General features: G+C 42.6%; 1 protein-coding gene across 14 annotated transcripts in view; it reads right to left on the bottom strand.

The window, feature by feature from the left end:
- The window catches only part of LOC115194263 (adhesion G protein-coupled receptor L3-like), a 302,955-nt gene that overhangs the window by 15,446 nt on the left and 267,185 nt on the right, over nt 1–20,324 (bottom strand). For all 14 annotated transcript variants that reach the window (XM_029753843.1, XM_029753842.1, XM_029753847.1 and 11 more), the window contains 4 exons: nt 18,827–19,036; nt 11,485–11,705; nt 7,433–7,499; nt 6,216–6,307 (listed from right to left, as the gene is read on the bottom strand). In XM_029753843.1, coding sequence (XP_029609703.1) covers nt 6,216–6,307; nt 7,433–7,499; nt 11,485–11,705; nt 18,827–19,036 — 590 coding nt within the window. The remainder of the gene's footprint in view (nt 1–6,215; nt 6,308–7,432; nt 7,500–11,484; nt 11,706–18,826; nt 19,037–20,324) is intronic.

Raw genomic sequence — 20,324 nt, 5'->3', positions numbered from 1 at the left:
CTTTATTCACCATGAAGCGTATACAGTACACGTCTACACAGTGATTTTTAAGTCATTAAAAGCGACGTGTCGTGAACAATTTTCAGTACACATTTCTACGTTTCTCAGCACCTCGTGGACTGCAGTCATTAAAGCTCAGCAATTTCCCAAATATAGGGTTCGACAAAGTTTGGTAAAAGTTTGCGTAAGAGAGGAAAACAACATCCAATTTGTGCCAAAGGAACAACAAAGCTAAATCCTACAGAGTACAAATTATTATGGGGTTAAATACAACAGGTTACGCCAGCGCAGCGCAGCACTCACAACACATATCGGATGAGGAATTGACACGGGAAAGAGTCTTTGTCTATCGGGAAAGGCAATGGGGACCAAACACAATACAGAGTAAGCCCTAATAGTGCAGTCCTCTATTGAAACGTGGCATCTTACCAGTGCCATTCCACAATAAGAATTCCATCATAATAACGATAGCTAACATGAGGAAAAAAATATAAAAGACAAAAGATAAGAGTTAAAAAACAAAAACTCAAGACAAAGCATAGCATGTGGTGTTATTCAAAAGAAGAGAAACTGAGTGAAATGAAGTCAATGTGCAGAGAGAGAGAAAGAGAGAAAAAAAAAACATGGAACATTCATTAAAAAAAGCAACGTGATGACATCTGAACATAAACTGCGACATCAAATGATGAACAACATAAAATATAAGATAAAGATAAAAGAAATGTCCTACTAAATTATGACCTAGCAGGAGTCTGGACTGAACCTAAAATATGTCCCTCAATCTTACAATCCAGTAGAATGTCTTCTTCAAAATCAAAACGCTCACTGTATCAGTGTCACGGTAGTCGAAGGGATTAGACCAAGGCGCAGCGGTTTGCGTGCTCATCATTATTTTATTTATATGTGAACACAAAAAAAAACAAGAAACAAAGAAACGACAGTTTCGCAGGCTATCCAAAACAGCAATGCAAAAAACAATCTCCCACAAAGGGACAGGTGGAAAACAGGCTCCCTAAGTATGACTCTCAATCAGAAACAACGATGTACAGCTGTTCCTGATTGAGAGCCACACCAGGCCAACAAAGAAATACACAACATAGAAACCCTAGAATACAAAACAAGAACATAAACCAAAAACCAAAAACCCCGGAACACATAAATCCAACATCCCTCTACATACACACACACCACGAACCATATAAAACAAATACCCCTCTACCTAAATATATAGCCCAAACCACATGAAACAAACACCCCCTGCCACGTCCTGACCAAACTATAATAACAAATAACCCCTATTACTGGTCAGGACATGACAATCAGATTAAAAAAACAAACCATTATTTTCATCATCAAACAATTTGATTATTAGTAGCAGGCTAAATTGTTAGCAGTAGCCTAAATTATTTTGAACTTTAAGATTTGAAACGGATCCAGTCCATTCAAAGCAACCAATAGCGTGGTTAAAATAGCAGTAGGCCTATTTGTTTTGTGTCATATTTGTTTTCATTGTCACAGGTGCCATTTTGGACATCGCCATGTGGAATGAGATATTGTACATACATCTAGAGGTAGGTCTATCAGACGTCAGAGCTGGGAGAGAAGGGGTCATGACCGTTATGTTGTGGTCTGAGAGACAGAGAGTCCGGAGGTGAGGTTTCTGATCGGCCAAGGGAGGCAAGTGTAACAAATCATATGATAGAGAGAACTCTCCACAGAGAAATATATCCTCTCCACAGACAGACAAGGCATGTCAAAGAAAATCTCTATAGCTCATTCACAGTATTTTTAGATTACATCTCCCTTGATAAATAGCTAGGGGAAGTTCAAAAACTGTACTTACTATATTTTGAAATGTAAACAATGTGTTACTAATAACTGATCAAATCATCCAATTATAAAAAATGGTGTGCTTACATTTCTCCATAGTTACATTTAAAGCCACTCAGTCGGTGACTATCAACTCAATAACCCGTTCAAAGTCAGGTCGCAATATCAAAAGCTGTGTCAACAGTGTTAGCACTAACATGGATGACACTCACAACTAGGGCTGTTGTGGTGACCCCTGTTACCGCCACACCGGCAGTCACGAGTCATGACCGCGGTAAAATCCCATGTGACCGTTGAGTCGCTGTAACAGCGCTTTCTAAGGTGATGATTCATTCACAACAACACAGAGATTATGCATAGGCTTCTAAACCAAAATAAGAAGAATTATGATTGTGCCTTATATTAGATTATATAAAAATCCTAAAACAAAACTGATTTAAGATGTCTTTGGTACATAATTGGTCTAGCCTATACTACAAAATGAAACAAATGAAGAGTAATTACCGTTGAGTGTGGACTGTATTATGCATACTGGATGGACTGGTTACCTTATGCTACACTCCAAAATGTATTTCCATGTGTCTGGGAGAAAATGTACAGCCCTAGGTGATGGCGTTGGTTCATTGATTGTGCAGGGCTGATTACAGTTAGCCGACAACTAGTGAATTTGAATTTAGGGCATTTTTTCTATTGTCATAGTTAATTGGGTGACACTTTACCTTTAGCTATAGAGAATATCTCACCACCATGCGTTACCATCGCCTACGCTCTCTCATTCTTTTCTCGAGCGCGCAGACAGGCTGTCAACAGTTTAGTGAAACATGTTCGTTGTGAAAACATGTCACTATCGATGTTCTTGAACAGATTTCACTTGGTTTCCCAGATTAAGCACTGGGTAGCTACAGGAACAAGGTTGGAGAGCCCACGGCATATAGAGTTCGGGCTGAATATCCCCTGTCGGGGCAGCGAGAACATGCTCCTCAAACAATGGATGAGTGAAATAAGTGTTCTTAAATGTATTTCCCAGCTGTTCATATTAAGCTCATGCTCCTCCTTCTTACTATAAAATCTGATAAAATTAAATAATGTCACAGGGCTTATTGTCAGCTAAATGAACAAGCCTACAGCCTATGGCATGGCGCATAGCCAGATACAGTAACTAACATACAGTAGTCCAAATCATTCTGTTCTTGTCACGACTTCCGCTGAGGTCGGTCCCTCTCCTTGTTCGGGCGGCGTTCGGCGTCACCGGTCTTCTAGCCATCGCCGATCCACCTTTCATTTTCCATTTGTTTTGTCTTGTTTTCCCGCACACCTGGTTTGCATTCCCTCATTACTCGTCTTGCATATTATATTACTCGTCTGTTTCCCCCCATGTCTGTGTGTGGAATTGTTATGTGTAAATGTACGTGTACTCCAGGCTGGTTTGCGCCAGGTTATTGTAACCCGTGTGTGTTTAGTTTTCTGAGTGCCGTGTTTTGTTCGCCTCAATAAAGGGCTCCGTTTGCTACCCATTTCTGCTCTCCTGTGCCTGACTTCCCTGCAGCCAGTTACGCACTACTTTACACTTCTGAAATACATTTTTTTTCAAATCATAATGTTTCTTTAGACCTGACTAAAATAAATAATGGATTTATTGTGATGGTGTACATTAAATTAATTTATTAGACTTTTAAAAAATGTAGACGTTCCAAAGGCTGGCATCTGCGGCTTACATAAGTGGCCTCTAGATACTAAACGTGTTTATGTTAATTAACGGTCAATTACCGGGAGACCAGCAGTCTTTTACATGACAATAACCGGCCGACAAAATGTCATGACCGCCACAGCCCTAATCACTAATAAACAAAACCAAGCTAAAATCATGGTCATCCTAGCTCCAATCAGAGTCCACAGAGATGCAAACAGTATGCACGGCCCATTATAACATATAATCATATTTACAAACCTCATTTTAAAATCGGTTGTTATTGAGTCACGGACAAATGTCACAACAGACTGCGCAGCTCTGGGCTTTGAAGTCTGCCGTGCCAACACGTCTCAGACTGCTATCAATGCTATCCAAGAGAGTGCTGCTGATAGCGATGCAGACTGTTCTGTCTAGTAGGGAGTTCTGTTCTCTATTCAGAACGGGATACACAGAGCAGACATCCTCTGGAAAACGAGCCTCGGCACTGCGAGTGTGTGCCTGTGTGCGTGAGTAAGAAAGAGTGTGACTGTGTGTGGCGGGGTGTATAGTGTGTGTGTGTGTACTCGCTGACAGAACTAGGCCAGCAGGGTCTCACTCTCCACTTTGACAAAAGCAGTGACAGGCGGCTGGAGATGATGCCTAGCATTACAGCCATTAAACACAGTGATGCTACTAGAGTGTCTTCAAACTGGCGGACAGGGAAAACACAGAAGCTTTTTATCCATCAATAGGATAAAGGAATGGTAGACAGAGGCAGAAAAACTACTTAAGCCCGGCCACAAAATAAGTCTACTCTGACACCTGGTTGGACTAACACCCCTAAGTGAACCAGAAAAAAATGCTGTGTCATCGTTTTGGCTGATTCCTTTCGGCTCCTAGAGGCGCAAAGGGCCTCACGGTGTCATTGTGAACTAATGTAGTGTTCCAAGACACCACCAACTCTACTTTGTTCCAAATGACCTTGAATTACTATTTAATCACTTAACAAACAGATACACTTCATGACCAAAAGTATGTGGACACCTGCTCATCGAACATCTCATTCCAAAATCATGGGCATTGATATGGAGTTGGTCCGCCCTTTGCAGCTATAACACCCTCCACTTTTCTTGGAACGCTTTCCACAAGTTGTTGGAACATTGCTGAAGGGACTTACTTCTGTGTGGTCTACCACTTCACGGCTGAGCTGTTGTTGCTCCTAGACGTTTCCACTTCACAATAACAGCACGTACAGTTGACCGGGGCAGCTCTAGCAGGGCAGATATTTGACAAACTGACTTGTTGGAAAGGTGGCATCCTATGACAGTGCCACGTTGAAAGTCACTGAGCTCTTCAGTAGTGCAATTCTCTGCTGCCAATGTTTGTCTATGGAGATTGCATGGCGGTGTGCTCGATTGTATACACCTGTCATCAATGGGTGTGGCTTAAATAGCCGAATCCACTTATTTTAAGGGTTGTCCACATACTTTTGTATATATAGTGTACCACAATCATAGCTAGACATGAAATACAAAAAGGATTCACATTTAAATGAATGACCAAACCGTCAACATTTTATCTAATCTCACCATTGAGACCGATTGTTTTGTGGTGATATCACAATAGGTGGTTAATTTGTTTTCACAAAACACAGTGAGCATATTAAACACATTTATACTAATTCATTCATTGCCACTCAAACTGCAACGCCAGTAAACTGTGGGCTTTATATATAATGTCATTCATAGTTCCATATCCTGAGTAGCAGGGAGCGCACGCACAAGCGCACACCCAGATGCGCACACCCACACACTCCCATATATGAATATTCATCCGTGTGTTAGCGGATGCCGACGGGCCAGGTTAATTCTACCAGATTGTCTCGTGGCCTTTTCCCTCGCCGACCAGTGTGCACTTCAGATAATGAAGTACGCCTGCTGGAATACCTGTCCCGTTTTAACCCTTGCCTCCCCTCCATGACACAACCTTTGGTGATAATGAGATATGAACCTGGAGGGCTGTGCTTCCTACATCTCCGCATGGCCATTCTCACCCTTCAGATGTGTTTTGAGAGGTTCACAGATAAAACGGAAGAAGTTATTCTAAGCAGCGGCACATGGTATAACAACACAGCTTCCAACTCAAAGTCTAGGTTTAGTATGACGTACATAACATTGGTTGTTCAATATAATTGTGTTGTTTTGGCAGCTTTTGTTCAGTGTATGTGGCCCACGCGGGGATCGAACCCACAACCCAGCGGTGTATTCGTCCCACTGATTCTGTTGCGAAATGGTTCTTAAACGGAAGCAAATGGCACGAAGCGGGGAGGGACCCGTCTCCATATGTCCAATAGAAACTCTTGTTTTAGTGTCAAAACGGAACGTTGAATCAACCCCTGTTGTTACCAGCACCATGCTCTAACACAGGGTTTCCCAAACTCGCTCCCCCCCTGGGTGCGCATGTCGTTTTTTTGCCCTAGGTCTACACAGCTGATTCAAATAACCAACTCATCATCAATTTCTGATGATTTGAATCAGTGGTGTAGTGCTAGGGGACAAAATAAACATGCACCAAGGGGGGGCCCCGGGACATAGTTTGGGAAACCCTGCTAACACACCGAGCCACGAGAACCTGTTCTGTCATACCAATGTACTAACTTCCACGTACTAATGTCATGTCTGGAAGGTCTCAATGCCTGAGAGGACGAGTGACTTACTTGATGTTGTCGAGGCAACCCGAGTCGGGTTTGAGGATGGCGGTGTGGTGGAACATCTTGTACAGCGCGATGCCTAGGAATATTACGTTGAGCTGGAAGAGATGGATGAAAGAGAGGAGGGGAGCACAGCTGAAATGGAGTTTGTGTGTCGTTGTTGATGCTTTCATACATTTTTAAAATCGGGGAGACATCGTTACAGCTGAGTTGAGTATGTTGTGTCGAAACAAGATGTGGTTTCCCACTTTGCCATGTAGAGCACAAAATGATATGAAAACTGTATTACAGTATAACTGCCACATATAGAAGTACCATGTTGTACTTGACAAGGAAGATGAATTAGTTGGCTCCTGGTCAATGTAATGGCTGGAGTCTGTGCTAAATGACTGTACTAAACATGCAGTTAACCATAGGAAGCAAACTATATTTGGGACTGATATATTTAAGACTGTTTGCAGTTCTCCAAACTGCTCTCGTCAGGAGTCAAATAATGTCAAACAAAACTAAACATATAGGTTAGGTAGAAATACCACAAGTATAGCACAATAGAGAAACCAAGTAGTAGTATGGAGCATCAGGATTGTTGCTGTTATCATTTAATATGCCTCAAACGTGAATCAGCTAAAAGCTAAAATGTCATTGCGGACCAGCGGTAAAGCTATCTCAAGATGGTATTGCCCCTCAAAAAGACACCAATTTGAAAGCTAACTCGTACTACACCGTGCTAGGGAAGTGACATTCAGCTAATTGAGCCACCTTTTGAATTCCCCCCCCCCCGACCTCCTATTTTTCCTCAGTATATGCTTATGCGGTTTCAGAGTGTCTGCTTGTGTGCATGTTACTGAGTCTGTGCCCTATCTCTGTGCCTCAAGGTACAAAGTAGCAGCCATAGATAGCGTATGATTCTAGGCGGAACTTCTGGGCGAAAATCAATCATTGTCGTGGAGCGGGATCACTCTGAGACTGAATACTGAGCAGTGTTCGTCTCTCCTCTCTTCCTCACCAAAGACATCTCTGTCAATTGTGCGGAAAAAGCGGCTAACCGGAATAATTCACAATTCACATCCTCATCCATTTCCCGCCATGACACCTGACCAGCAGTGGCTTATATTACGGTGGAAAGTGGATGTTAAGCTCTCTCTGGACCATTTAAGTGGTGCCCTGAGGTGCTAAGTAGGGTTAATGAGATAGTATGGTAGTGGGAAAGTAGGGACGCTTACCATAATTATCAAGGTTGCCGGTCCTATGAAGCTCCAAATGAAGTAGGTGTCCAGTCGAAGCCAGCACCTGGAGGGGAGGAACAAGACAGAAGAGAGAGAGAAAGGGCGAGAGAAGAGAGAGGAGAGAAAAGAGCGAGATGAGAGAGAGAAACGCACAGGACATACATCAACATGGAGGCTGGAGTGACAAAGAGAAATGAGCACTTCAAACACAGTGCCCGCAAGGGGGTAGGAGAGTTATAACCGTTACATGAGGGTTTGGAGGGAGGATTTGGGTGGTTTCAGTGTCATAACTTCTTATTGGCTGTGATGGTCACAACAGTGTTATCAAAGGACAAAACTCTAATGTGGCTCTGGGCTGAAGTTTCCCCTAAGTAGCCTAACGGTTAAAAGTGTCGGGCCAGTAACCGAAAGGTCACTGGTTTGAACCCCAGAGCCGACCAGGAGATAAATCTGCCGATGTGCCCTTGAGCAAGGCACTCAACCCTAATTACTCCTGTAAGTCACTCTGGATAAGGCCGTCTGCTAAGGTACCCAATCCGAACCTTAACCGTTAGTGGAGAAAAGCTCAACTACATCAGATCAGCGTCAACTTCACCCTACTTCCCTAATATGATCCTGTGTGCAGCTGTTATGTTCATTAGGTTAGAGGTTCATTCCATATAAGGAATAGAGTAGTATCACAGAAATACAATTGATGCTTCGCAACGTTTGCACAGAAAATAATAGGAAATTCGGAACTTCTTAATGGAATTCCATCCCCTTAATTTAATTCCATTCCCAACTCACCTCCTGATTTGACTGACTTTAAATTTAATGGACTTCAACCATACAGACACTAATACCATTTTCACACTATTGTGCCGACCCAAAACCATACTTTGCTAACTCAGATACATTTTCTTATCACATTTTCCTTTCGAGCACAGTTCCAGCAACTAAAGTGGATGTCTTACCAGGCCAGCTCAGTACAACTCGCCTCAGCTCGGCAGTGTGAAAAGCGCCATAGAGACTTAGATGAACTGTCCAGCCTCATGTTAACCAATGAACCACTCTCACTGTCACATTACCATATTAACAATGCAACACCGTGCGCTTGCTTGACTCCACCATGGAAGTTACTATACTCTAGTTGGTTGATTGAAAGCAAACGGGCCCAGATATGAGAGCGCATGGGAGCAGATGTGGGATGAAGGTGATACTGGGAAGGCGAACGACAAAAATGAAGTTGATTCATGACCTTCCGGCTAAATTATTAATAGTTTAATCTCCGCCGCCGCTCGATAGACCTCCATTTTTGGCCATCGGAAATTACAGTTTCCTACTCTGTTGTCATTTGGATGACAAAGAGGCAAAATGGAAGTGGCAGCGAATTAGCCGTAATTCAATAGCATTTTAAGGCAGATTGAAGTGTGAAGAGGAGTGCGCACTTAGCTTCGGACAGCGAAGGCCATACTCGAACACAGGGAGGAAACCTGACAATGCAACTCAAGATTTAATTAGAACTTGTCACCTCATATTCCAGACTACAATAGTGAGTGTTCAAGAAATCCTGAAAAGAGATTCATTTTTCTTACATTCATTTCATGGACATTTTCACACGGCATGGCCCTAATGGAATTTTTCAACTATATAAAGTGTCGGTAGCGTAATTAGACTTGAAGTGAAAAGCTCAAAAGCCTTGGCCGGGTTTTTGCTAATACTTCAAGCACTAACATGCTCGATCACAACCCGATGCCTTGATAAAAGTCAAAATATATATAACCAGAATATACAGAGACAGAAAACAATGCATGCTATCCAAATGGCACCGTATGAGCCCTATGGGCCCTGGTCAAAAGTAGTGCACTATATTGGGAATAGGGTGCAATTTGGGTGCCAGTGAGTGTTCATTTGGTATTACTGGGACTTGATACTTCTCCCCCTGGTCAAGAGATGATGTAAAAACACACGACCATCAAAGGTTTCCTAAGTAGTCATTGTAAATTCTGCTGAAAGCGCAATTGTTCTTTTATTTTTTTTTACCCCGTCAGATCACAGAAAAGCAGATTTATTTAAAAGCCAATGGCTGTCATTTCTGCCTTAGTGCGTGAACCAGCAAGCCTCCCTGCCTCCTGTCCTCTCCAGTCATGTCAGGATTCTGTGATGCCTTTTGAGTCTATCTATTTTCGCTTGTGTCAGGCTGAAGCTGTATTGGTGGCCATCTCCTCAGAATCTTCTTGGTAAAGAAGCTAAGGGAATAGAAACCTGGGTCCTCTCCCAACGTCTAGTGTTGAGTACTCACGTCGGTGACACTGATTCACAGCAACTTGACACATTTGTTAAGCTCAAAGAGACACTTTGCAGAGAGGGGAGAGAAAAGCGCTACCGAGACGAGACAACTTAAAGAGACTTTAAGTCACGCGTGAGGACTTCTCTCTCATGATGGGCTCCAGGTACGCCAAGTTGTCTAAATGCAGTTTGTCTACTGCAAAATGGATAGAGTGGCCATTAAAGTTTTAACAAACTGTCATTATTAATGTCAGATAAATGACCAAGTAAAGGACTTATGGTGAAATGTGAGCTAGGTGCCTTTTTTTGGTTGCAATGTTGTCATTTGTGAATATGAAGTGAGTTCATCTCCTTATGGTATAATATGGTATATGTGCGTGTGTGGTGTGTGTACGTGGTGTGTGTGTGTATGTGGTGTGTACAAGCGCACATAAACATGTACAGTATGACATGTATGATGAAACATCTCATGAGCAAAGTTGCTGATGCTGGTTTATATTATTTTCCGATTGGCTACAGATTTAGTGAAAGAGGAACGGCGTCTCTGTGTTATTGTTAGGAAGGCTGGTTCATGTTTCAGAGGGAAGCGCAAGAGCAAATCAAATGATTTCTTGAGCATCTTCTGCGGGGAAACATAAGAACCTATGAAGACTACTGTCTCAGTATGTGAATGCTAAAGACGCTAACCACAATGGCTTGACATTCACACGGCTATGGCTAGCGTTTGAGCTTGCATTTTCCACTGTTAAACATTTTGTCAAGTCAGCAGAAGTTCTGATTGAGAATAACCTCTCAGGTCCATTATTAAGGGGTGATGAGGAGCATTAGTTATTGCAGCAATGCCAAATATATATCGTTGGAGGCTAACGACTACCACAAATTGTTTTTACTCAGAAAAATGAGTCAGCCGAATGAGTATGGCTGTGTGAATATGTGAGAATTAAACTGACTAAATAAATGTGCAAATCAAATGTAGTGTTAGGACAGGAGTTTTTCTTGTCTAGTTGATGTGACGAGGAACAACTCTGTGCCCTTGTTATAGTCTACAAGAGGTTTCTATTTCAGGTCACATGTTCAGGAAACCCCGTTAGACAAACGCCCAGAACAGCCGTTAGACAAACGCCCAGAACAACCTTACTGAACCTATCACAACCGTATTGAATAGTTCAGATATGGCCAACAGCCTGGCATTGTGGATCATAAGATGGTGCTGGTTGTACAGATGACTTCTTTGAACAAGCTGTTATTTTGTTTAAAAAAAAAATCAACACAAAAAGTTATGTTATTATAGTATAATATATGCCATTTAGTAGACACTTTTATCCAAAGAAACGTACATTTTTCATTTGGGTGGTGCCAGCAGGAATCAAACCCACAATCCTTGGCATTGCAAGTGCCATGCTCTACCAATTGAGCCACACAGGACCATATGGGCTATGCAAACAGCAGCCTTGCCTCCAAGTAAGAGCTTGTCTAGAAGTGTTTCCCAAACAGGTCCCGAGGACCCCCTGTCATTTCACACATCGAACCCTAGCACACCAGATTTGACTAATCAAGGGCTTGCTGATTAGTTTGAATCAGGTGTGCCAGTACTGGAAAATATCAAATAGAGGAACACATGGTGCTTGCGGAGAGGTTTAAGCAACACTTCTTTAGAATCTAGACCTTCGTAGTTAATGGGTTAATGGTGGGCATGGCATGGTTCTAACGACAGGGTTCTTACAGTGAGGTTCTAACGATGGGGCTCTAACGCAGTGGTTCCAGTTCCGGTAAATACTCACACTCGATCCGTGCCGTAGCTCCGGTAGTCGACGGCGGCCGACACAGCCACAACGAGCGCGGGCACGCCGTAGCCCACCAGGTAGAAGTAGCGTTTGCGCGAGTGCTCACTCTCAAACACCTCCACCAGCATAATGTAGAGCTGCACACCCTCCAGGAACATCCAGGTGAAGGCAGCCAGGAAGAAAAAGTGGAGCAGGGCAGCGAACACAGCACAGGCAATCTGAGGAGGGGAGAGGAGACAGTACAGGTCAAAGGTCAAAGCATTTGGCTTAAAGACGGACAGAAAACGTGTCGATGTACAGCTAAAAATTCCAGGTGTTACTATCTCATGATTTTATTCATATTATTAAAACATTTCATGTAATTTTCTTTTCTATTATTAAAAATACCTTTAGGGCCGAAACATCAGTCTCATGCATTTGACAAGGTAGTAGACGTAAATAAACAAGGAGCTAATGACTTTTCAAATGAGCGAGAGTCGCTCCATGCTTCAAATGAAAAAGGGCATGATATCATCAATTGGATATGTTCCTGGGTTTAGTTGCCGTCTCTGGTCGACTGATTGCTGATACTGAGTGAGTAGTATTGACCTGTCAATTTACCTTTCAACCTTTGAATTGACCCCTACATGCCCCCTACCCCATAGTTATTGCTGGTACCCTTTCCAAGATATGTACAATTGGGAAAGTGGAGAACAGCAAACGGGAAAAGCGGTTGTACAGTTGTCATGGTTCACTAGCAAAGACGTTGAGCATGGGGGCTGAAGGATGAGAAGCCAATATTCTGTGAGTCAACTGGAGCTATCTCTGAAATGATATAGGTACCTCAGGCAGGTGTCAGAAGACTGGAATGGACAGGAGCGCCGACACTGTGCATGCACACCCGCGTGCGCACACACACACACGCGCACACACACACACAGTGTACTTGCAACGACTGTAATTGATCAGATTATAGGAGCAATTGGTCATACGCGAGGTACTTTGTTCTACGGTCATTGAAATTGGTTTCAATTAAATGACTCTCAGGTTCAGTGGCCATCACCGCAATGAGGAGAGCGATCTTTAAATTGCCCAGTGAATCAAGACCATCACATCTTATGAAAGGGAAGAGTAGAGGGCAAAAGCACAGTCTGCAAACGTTCATCGTTCAGTAGGGTCCACATTTATGAGAGCAGGTGTGTGTCTTTCTGTGCCTGTCAATTGCACTAATTGTGGAACAGACTTTACATTGCGTACCTCACACACACACACACACACACACACACACACACACACACACACACACCCTTTCACTGCTCCTCTAACTCCTCTCACCACCCTCCCTACCGCACCATGTTGATAATGACTTTGCCCTTAGTGCAGAACTCAACCAGATACCTACGACAGCCAGCGACAGTCATTAAAAACAGTGATTGCCTAATCCAGATTATCTGCAGCGTTTAGAGATCAGTCTACTGCTCTGCATCGTGACGGGAGGTTTAGTGCAGTGGCGGAAAGGGGGGAAAAGGGAGTGTGTGAGGGGGAGCGTGTGTGTGGTCATTTGATAGAAACATAGGAGCTTGAGCTGTGTCAGGTGAAGTAACAGGGTGTAACTGGGAGAACCAGGGGGACTGGGGAGGAACTGGCTGAAGGAGTATTTGGGAGAGATGCTTAGAAAGGTCTAGATGAGGGCAGAGTCAGTGTTGGCTATAGATATCCCATGGTGTTAATTATCATTGTATATATATATATATATATATATAGTACCAGTCAAAAGTTTGGACACCTACTCATTAAAGGGTTTTACTTTATTTTGACTACTTTCTACATTGTAGAATAATAGTGAAGACATCAAAACTATGAAATAACACAAAAAAGGTGTAGATTCTTCAAAGTAGCCACCCTTTGCCTTGATGACAGCTTTGCACACTCTTGGCATTCTCTCAATCAGCTTCACCTGGAATGTTTTTTCAACAGTATTGAAGGAGTTCCCACATATGCTGGGCACTTGTTCACTGCTTTCCGCCACTCTGCGGTCCGACTCATCCCAAACCAGCTCAATCAGGTTGAGGTCTGGTGATAGTGGAGGCCAGGTCATCTGATGCAGCACTCCATCACACTCCTTCTTGGTCAAATAGACCTTACACAACCTGGAGGTGTGTGGGGTCATTGTCCTATTGAATAGTCCCACTAAGTGCAAACCAGATGGGATGGCGTATTACTGCTAAATGCTGAGGTAGCCATGCTGGTTAAGTGTGCCTTGAATTTAAAAAATAATCATTGACAGTGTCACCATCAAAGCACCATCACACCTCCTACTCCATGCTTCACGGTGGGAACCACACGTGGAGAGCATCCGTTCACCTACTCTGCATCTCACAAAGACTCAGACCAAAGGACAGATTTCCAACCGTCTAATGTCCATTGCTCCTGTTTCTTGGCCCAAGCAAGTCTATTCATCTTATTGGTGTCCTTTAGTAGTGGTTTCTTTGCAGCAATTCAAGCATAAATGCCTGATTCATGCAGTCTCCTCTGGACAGTTGATGTTGAGATTTGTCTGTTACTTGAATTCTGTGAAGCATTTATTTGGGCTGCAATCTGAGGTGCAGTTAACTCTAATGAATTTATCCTCTACAGCAGGGTCTTCCTTTCCAGTGGCGGTCCTCATGAGATCCAGTTTCATCATAGCACTTCATGGTTTTTGCGACTGCACTTGAAGAAACTTTCAAAGTTCTTGAAATTTTCCGAATTGACTGACCTTCATGTCTTAAATTATTGATGGACTGTTGTTTCGCTTTGCTTATTTGAGATGTTATTGCCGTAATATGGACTTGGTCTTTTACTAAATACGGCTATATTTTGTATACCACCCTGACCTTGTCACAACACAACTGACTGGCTGGCTCAAACGCAGTAAGAAGGAAATAAATTCCACACATTAAAAAAGGCACACCTGTTAATTGAAATGCATTCCAGGTGACTACCACATGAAACTGGTTGAGAGAATGCCAAGAATGTGCAAAGCTGTCATCAAAGCAAAGGGTGGCTACTTTGAAGAATCTCAAATCTAAAATATATTCTGATTTGTATAACACTTTTTTGGTTATTACATGACTCCATGTGTGTTATTTCATAGTTTTGAGGTCTTCATTATTATTCTACAATGTAGAAAATAGTAAAAAATAAAGAAAAACCCTTGAATGAGTAGGTGTTCTAAAACTTTTGACTGGTACCGTATACATCATGTCCAAACAATTGCATTTCCACAGGTTATAGAAACATCTCAAGGATGATCAATGGAAACAGGATGCATCTGTGCTCAATTTTGAGTCTCATAGCAAAGGGTCTGAATTCTTATGCAAATAAGGTATGTGTGAATTTGTCATTATGAGGTATTGTGTGTAGATTGCGGAGGAATTTTTTATTTACTCCATTTTAGAATAAGGCTGTAACGTAACAAAATGTGAAAAAAGTCGAGGTCTGAATACTTTCCGGAGGCACTGTATATCCTCCAAACACTGGTTTTGAGGGCATTATCATTTTTATACAACAGGTTACCAACCTATTCAAATAATGATTTACATATTTTGACCCCAAAAAAATGTATTTTGGCTAATTTATTCATATTATTTTATCCTTCCACAATATATAGTCCCGACACAAACCTATGGTTGCCACCCAAGCCGGCTGGTCGTTTGTCTATCGGTTTGGTTGCCAGAGACGTGACCAAGTCGTTCAGTATTTTTGTTCTGTATCTATGGACGCGACCCAGTCGTTCGTTCTAAATGTTCCATTGCCATACAAGCTGGCAACGTTCTTATTCTTTGCTTGCGAGTTAGCAAACTACGGCTAACACAGTCACGCCAAACAGTGCAGCCAGAATAACAGAAAAGTAGCTGCTTTGTGTGTTTGTTTAAGCTGTTTTCTAGTGACATTGATTTGGATACATTGATAACAATGAGCTAATGATGCACGATTTCAGCTGACAAAGAAAATGTGCTCTCGCATCAGGATGCTGTTGTTCAGAGGGGCTAACCAACAACACAGGTAACACAATCATGTCAAACTGAAGCTGGAAAGACCGCAAACTAGCTTCACTTTGTTTCATTTTAACTGTTCTATTGACATTTCTTTGTATAGATCCATAAAAATGATGCTGATTTATGATTGACAGGCTGAGAAAAGCTGAGTGCCTGTCTGTCTCATCCCGACTCGACCCCAACACGTTCATTGCTATGTTACAGCTGGAGATCGAATTTCAATATTGAAACAATGTTGCAAATGTCAGAGAGACAGACAGCAAGGTCTATACAAATCTATGCTATTGAAAACCAATTGCTAGTCTAAAAGAAATGGGAGATAATGTCTAGATGCTTAGACATGTCTAGACATGCTTAGACATGCTTGGATATCAAGTTTATGAATTGTCTGGTTGGGCTGATGATAGTGGATTGCAGTGGATTGCACGTCAAACATTTCAATGTGGAATAGACACCGGCTGGAATGGGGTTTTAACCAAATCAGCATTCAGGATTAGACCCACCTGTTGTATAAATTCCCAAAACAAGTTGAGGAACATGTACTGTGCTACTCATAACCATGGCTACATACAGCTTCAAAACAGAACAATTTCAAATATATAGGCTAGGCTATGTTCACTTGAGGTGTCTAAATTAGAACAGACTAAGAACGGCAATTATATTTGTTCTAGAGGAAACACACTCAGCCGTTTGCTATCTTAATTGGAATAAGTGAACGTTGCAGACAGAATTTATATCCATTGTACAACATGCCTTGTACTTCAGCTTTTCACCCTTCCAATATCCAGATGCCCTAGTAAGTGTACACTAAAAACGTGATGTTCCAGTGGACTGCTGAATTGCCTTCTCGAGTGTAACTGTTCGTCAAGTGATGAGAGCTGTAGTGAAGCTCACACTGAATGCTTAAGTACCAGACATCTTTTTTTAACAAGATCCAGGCTTAAAGTACTGCATAAAGTCAGGACAGCGAAATAAAAACAATTTAACTGATAATATTATACTGCAATAGGAAGACGTGAGCATAACGATTCAATAGGGTTAAGGTTAAAATCGGATGGATTTTCTCATTTACTAAATTCTTGGCTCAGCCCATGTTTGTTGAGTACTAGCCTTTTTAGTGTTTGACCAGGATTTTTGTGTGAACTGAATAACTTTGAAGTAAAAGTTTCACTATAAGGAATTAAAAATTATACCTGGTTAAAGGTCTAGTGCAGTCAAAAATATGATTTTCCAGTGTTGTATATATTACCACACTATGAGGTTGGAATAAGTGTGACAATTATGATAATGCCCTTTCAGTGTAAGAGCGGTTTGAAAACAGTTTTGGCCTGCCGGGTGACATCACTATGCGGAAAATGAGTTAATAGACCAATAAGAAAACATTCCAAACCTCTCTGCCAATAACAGTGAGTTTTCAGTTTCCCCCTCCAAGACAGTTCTAGCAACATTCTTGCTTGAGAAATTGCTCTTTGCTAATAAGCTGCACTACATGACCAAAAGTCTCATTCCAAAATTAAGTGCATTAATATGGAGTTGGTCCCCCTTTGCTGCTATAACAGCCTCCATCCTTCTGGGAAGGCTTTCCACTAGATGTTGGGACATAGCTGCAGGGGCTTGCTTCCATTCTGCTATAACAGCATTAGTGAGGCACTGATGTTGGACGATTAGGCCTGGCTCGCAGTCGGCGTTCCAATTCAACCCAAAGGTGTTCGATGGGGTTGAGGTCAGGGCTTTGCGCAGGCCAGTCAAGTTCTTCCACACCAATCTCGACAAACCATTTAATTTCTATTTGGACTTTGCTTTGTGCACAGGGGCATTGTCATGCTTTAACAGGAAAGGGCCTTCCCCAAACTGTTGCCACAAAGTTGGAAGCACAGAATTGTCTAAAATGTCATTGTATGCTGTAGCATTAAGGTTTCCCGTCACTGGAACTAAGGGGCCTAGCCCGAACCATGAAAAACAGCCCCAGACCATTATTCCTCCTCCACCAAACTTTACAGTTGCCACTATGCATTGGGGCAGGTAGCGTTCTCCTGGCATCTGCCGTCGCACTGCCAGATGGTGAAGCATGAATCATCACTCCAGAGAAAAGGTTTCCACTGCTCCAGAGTCCAATGGCGGTGAGCTTTACACCTCTCCAGCCGACGCTTGGCATTGTGCATGGTGATCTTAGGCTTGCGTGTGGCTGCTCGGCCACAGAAACCCATTTCATGAAGTTCCCGACAAACAGTTCTTGTGCTGACGTTGCTTCCAGAGGCAGTTTGGAACTCGGTAGTGAGTGTTGCACCCGAGGACAGACAATATTTACGCACTACGTGCTTCAGCACTCAGCGGTCCCGTTCTGTGAGCTTGTGTGGCCTACCACTTCGCGGCTGTGCCGTTGTTGCTCCTAGACGTTTCCACTTCACAATAACAGCACTTACAGTTGACCAGGGCAGCTCTTGCAGGGCATAAATTTGACAGACTGACTTGTTGAAAAGGTGGCATCATATGACGGTGCTACGTTGAAAGTAGCTCTTCAGTAAGGCCATTCAACTGCTAATGTTTGTCTATGGAGATCATATGGCTGGGTGCTCGATTGTATACACCTGTCAACAACGGGTGTGGATGAAATATCCGAACCCACTAATTTGAAGGGGTGTCCACATACTTTTCTAAATATAGTGTATTTTTTGTCTGTTTTCGACGTAACTGTTACCCAGAAAGGATGTGATGATGAGATTAAAACAGCTGCATTGGACCTTTATCTACTGTATCTAGCTGTTACCTGTGGACCCACTCTATCAAATCCTTAGTTACTGCAGGTGGGACTTGGTGTTAATGATGTTATGATAACCTGGTGACCGTATATACAGAGAACAGAGCCGTGTCTGATTTAGACCGGATGAACCAGGTGCGTAGCCTCTCAAGCCAATCAGTAACACTAATGGATCAAATAAGTGCCAGGTTGAAATCAAAACACATGGGCACTTTCAATAGTTCAATTTGGCTCCCTCTCCTTTCCTTTATCAGAGAACTGATTTGGGAGACAGGTGATAGATAAAACATCAGACTTAAATCCCGAACAGACAACTGAGTCGTTGCTTTCAATGTATTTTCTGATTAGTGCAGAAAAAGAAGACCAGACAAGGATTTGGAGCAACTTTAGACTATTGAGATGAAGTCCCCCAGACTCGCTCAAAAGTAGAAACCTCCCCAACTTTTCAGAGAGACAAAGAGACACTACCCTAGGCCCTCCACTAACACACTGCTCTCATTGAAACCATTGAGTGGGCTGTGTTTTTTGAGCATCAAATCGTCCGGCTTGGGAATGTTCTTACCGGTTGGTCAGCTCGGTTGATTCCCACCAGGAAGAGGGACTCCGCTATGAAGAGGCTGATGCAGAGGTTCTTGTGGATGGTGTTGCGGTCGCTCTGGAGGCCCCGGAAGAAGCAAAAGGTGAACAAGCTGATGAGCAGGCAGACCAGAGAGAGCAGGATGCCAACCCACGTGATGACGTCCAACAGCATGTCATGGACTGGGTCTGTATTCTGGGAAAGGGTACAAATAAGGAAATGCATTACATGAGATTACTGGATAGGAGTAGAAGATGCTCCACCAACATGAGACGAGGCGCAAACAAAAAACAGGATGAACATTAGGAAGGAATAGGCGCAACTGTCGCTCACAACCAAAAACCCCAGATAAGATTAACATAATTTAATATACTCTACCGGTCAACAGTTTTAGAACACCTACTCATTCAAGGGTTTTTCTTTATTTTTTATATTTTCTACATTGTAGAATAATAGTGAAGACATCAAAACTATGAAATAACACATATGGGATCATATAGTCACAAAAAAAGTGTCATACAAATCTAAATATATTTTATATTTGAGATGATTCAAATAGCCACCCTTTGCCTTGATGACAGCTTTGCACACTCTTGGCATACTCTCAACCAGCTTCATGAGGTAGTCACCTGGAATGCATTTCAATGAACAGGTGTGCCTTCTTAAAATGTAATTTCTTTCCTTTTTAATGCATTTGAGCCAATATGTTGTGTTCTGACAAGGTAGGGGTGGTGTACAGAAGATTGCCCTATTTGGTAAAATACCAAGTCCATATTATGGCAAGAACAGCTCAAATATGTAAAGAGAAACAACAGTCCATCATTACTTTAAGACATGAAGGTCAGTCAATACGTAAAATTCCAAGAACTTAGAACATTTTTTCAAGTGCAGTCGCAAAAACCATCAAGCGTTATGATGAAACTGGCTCTCATGAGGACCGCCAAAGGAATGGAAGACTCAGAGTTACCTCTGCTGTAGAGGATAAGTTCATTAGAGTTACCAGCCTCAGAACAAGCAGCCAAAAGTGCTCAGCATATGTGGGAACTCCTTCAAGACTGTTGGAAAAGCATTCCAGGTGGAGCTGGTTGAGAGAATGCCAAGTGTGCAAAGCTGTCATCAAGGGAAAGGGTGGCTATTTGAAGATTCTCAAATAGAAAATATATTTTTATTTGTTTAAGTGCAGATGTGGCCAGGGCAATAAATTGTAACGTCCATACTGTGAGACGCCTAAGACTGCGCTACAGGGAGACAGGACAGACAGCTGATCGTCCTCGCAGTGGCAGACCACGTGTAACAACACCTGCACAGGATCGGTACATCCGAACATCACACCTGCGGGACAGGTACAGGATGGCAACAACAACTGCCTGAGTTACACCAGGAACGCACAATCCCTTCATCAGTGCTCTTGTAGGCCTGTTGTAAGACAGGTCCTCACCAGACATCACCGGCAACAACGTCACCTATGGGCACAAACCCACCG

This window comes from Salmo trutta, chromosome 5, assembly GCF_901001165.1.
Source record: "Salmo trutta chromosome 5, fSalTru1.1, whole genome shotgun sequence".
Taxonomy (NCBI): Eukaryota; Metazoa; Chordata; class Actinopteri; order Salmoniformes; family Salmonidae; genus Salmo; species Salmo trutta.
The sequence above is the reverse complement of the archived record's forward strand: the minus strand, read 5'-3'. Positions and strand labels throughout refer to the sequence as shown.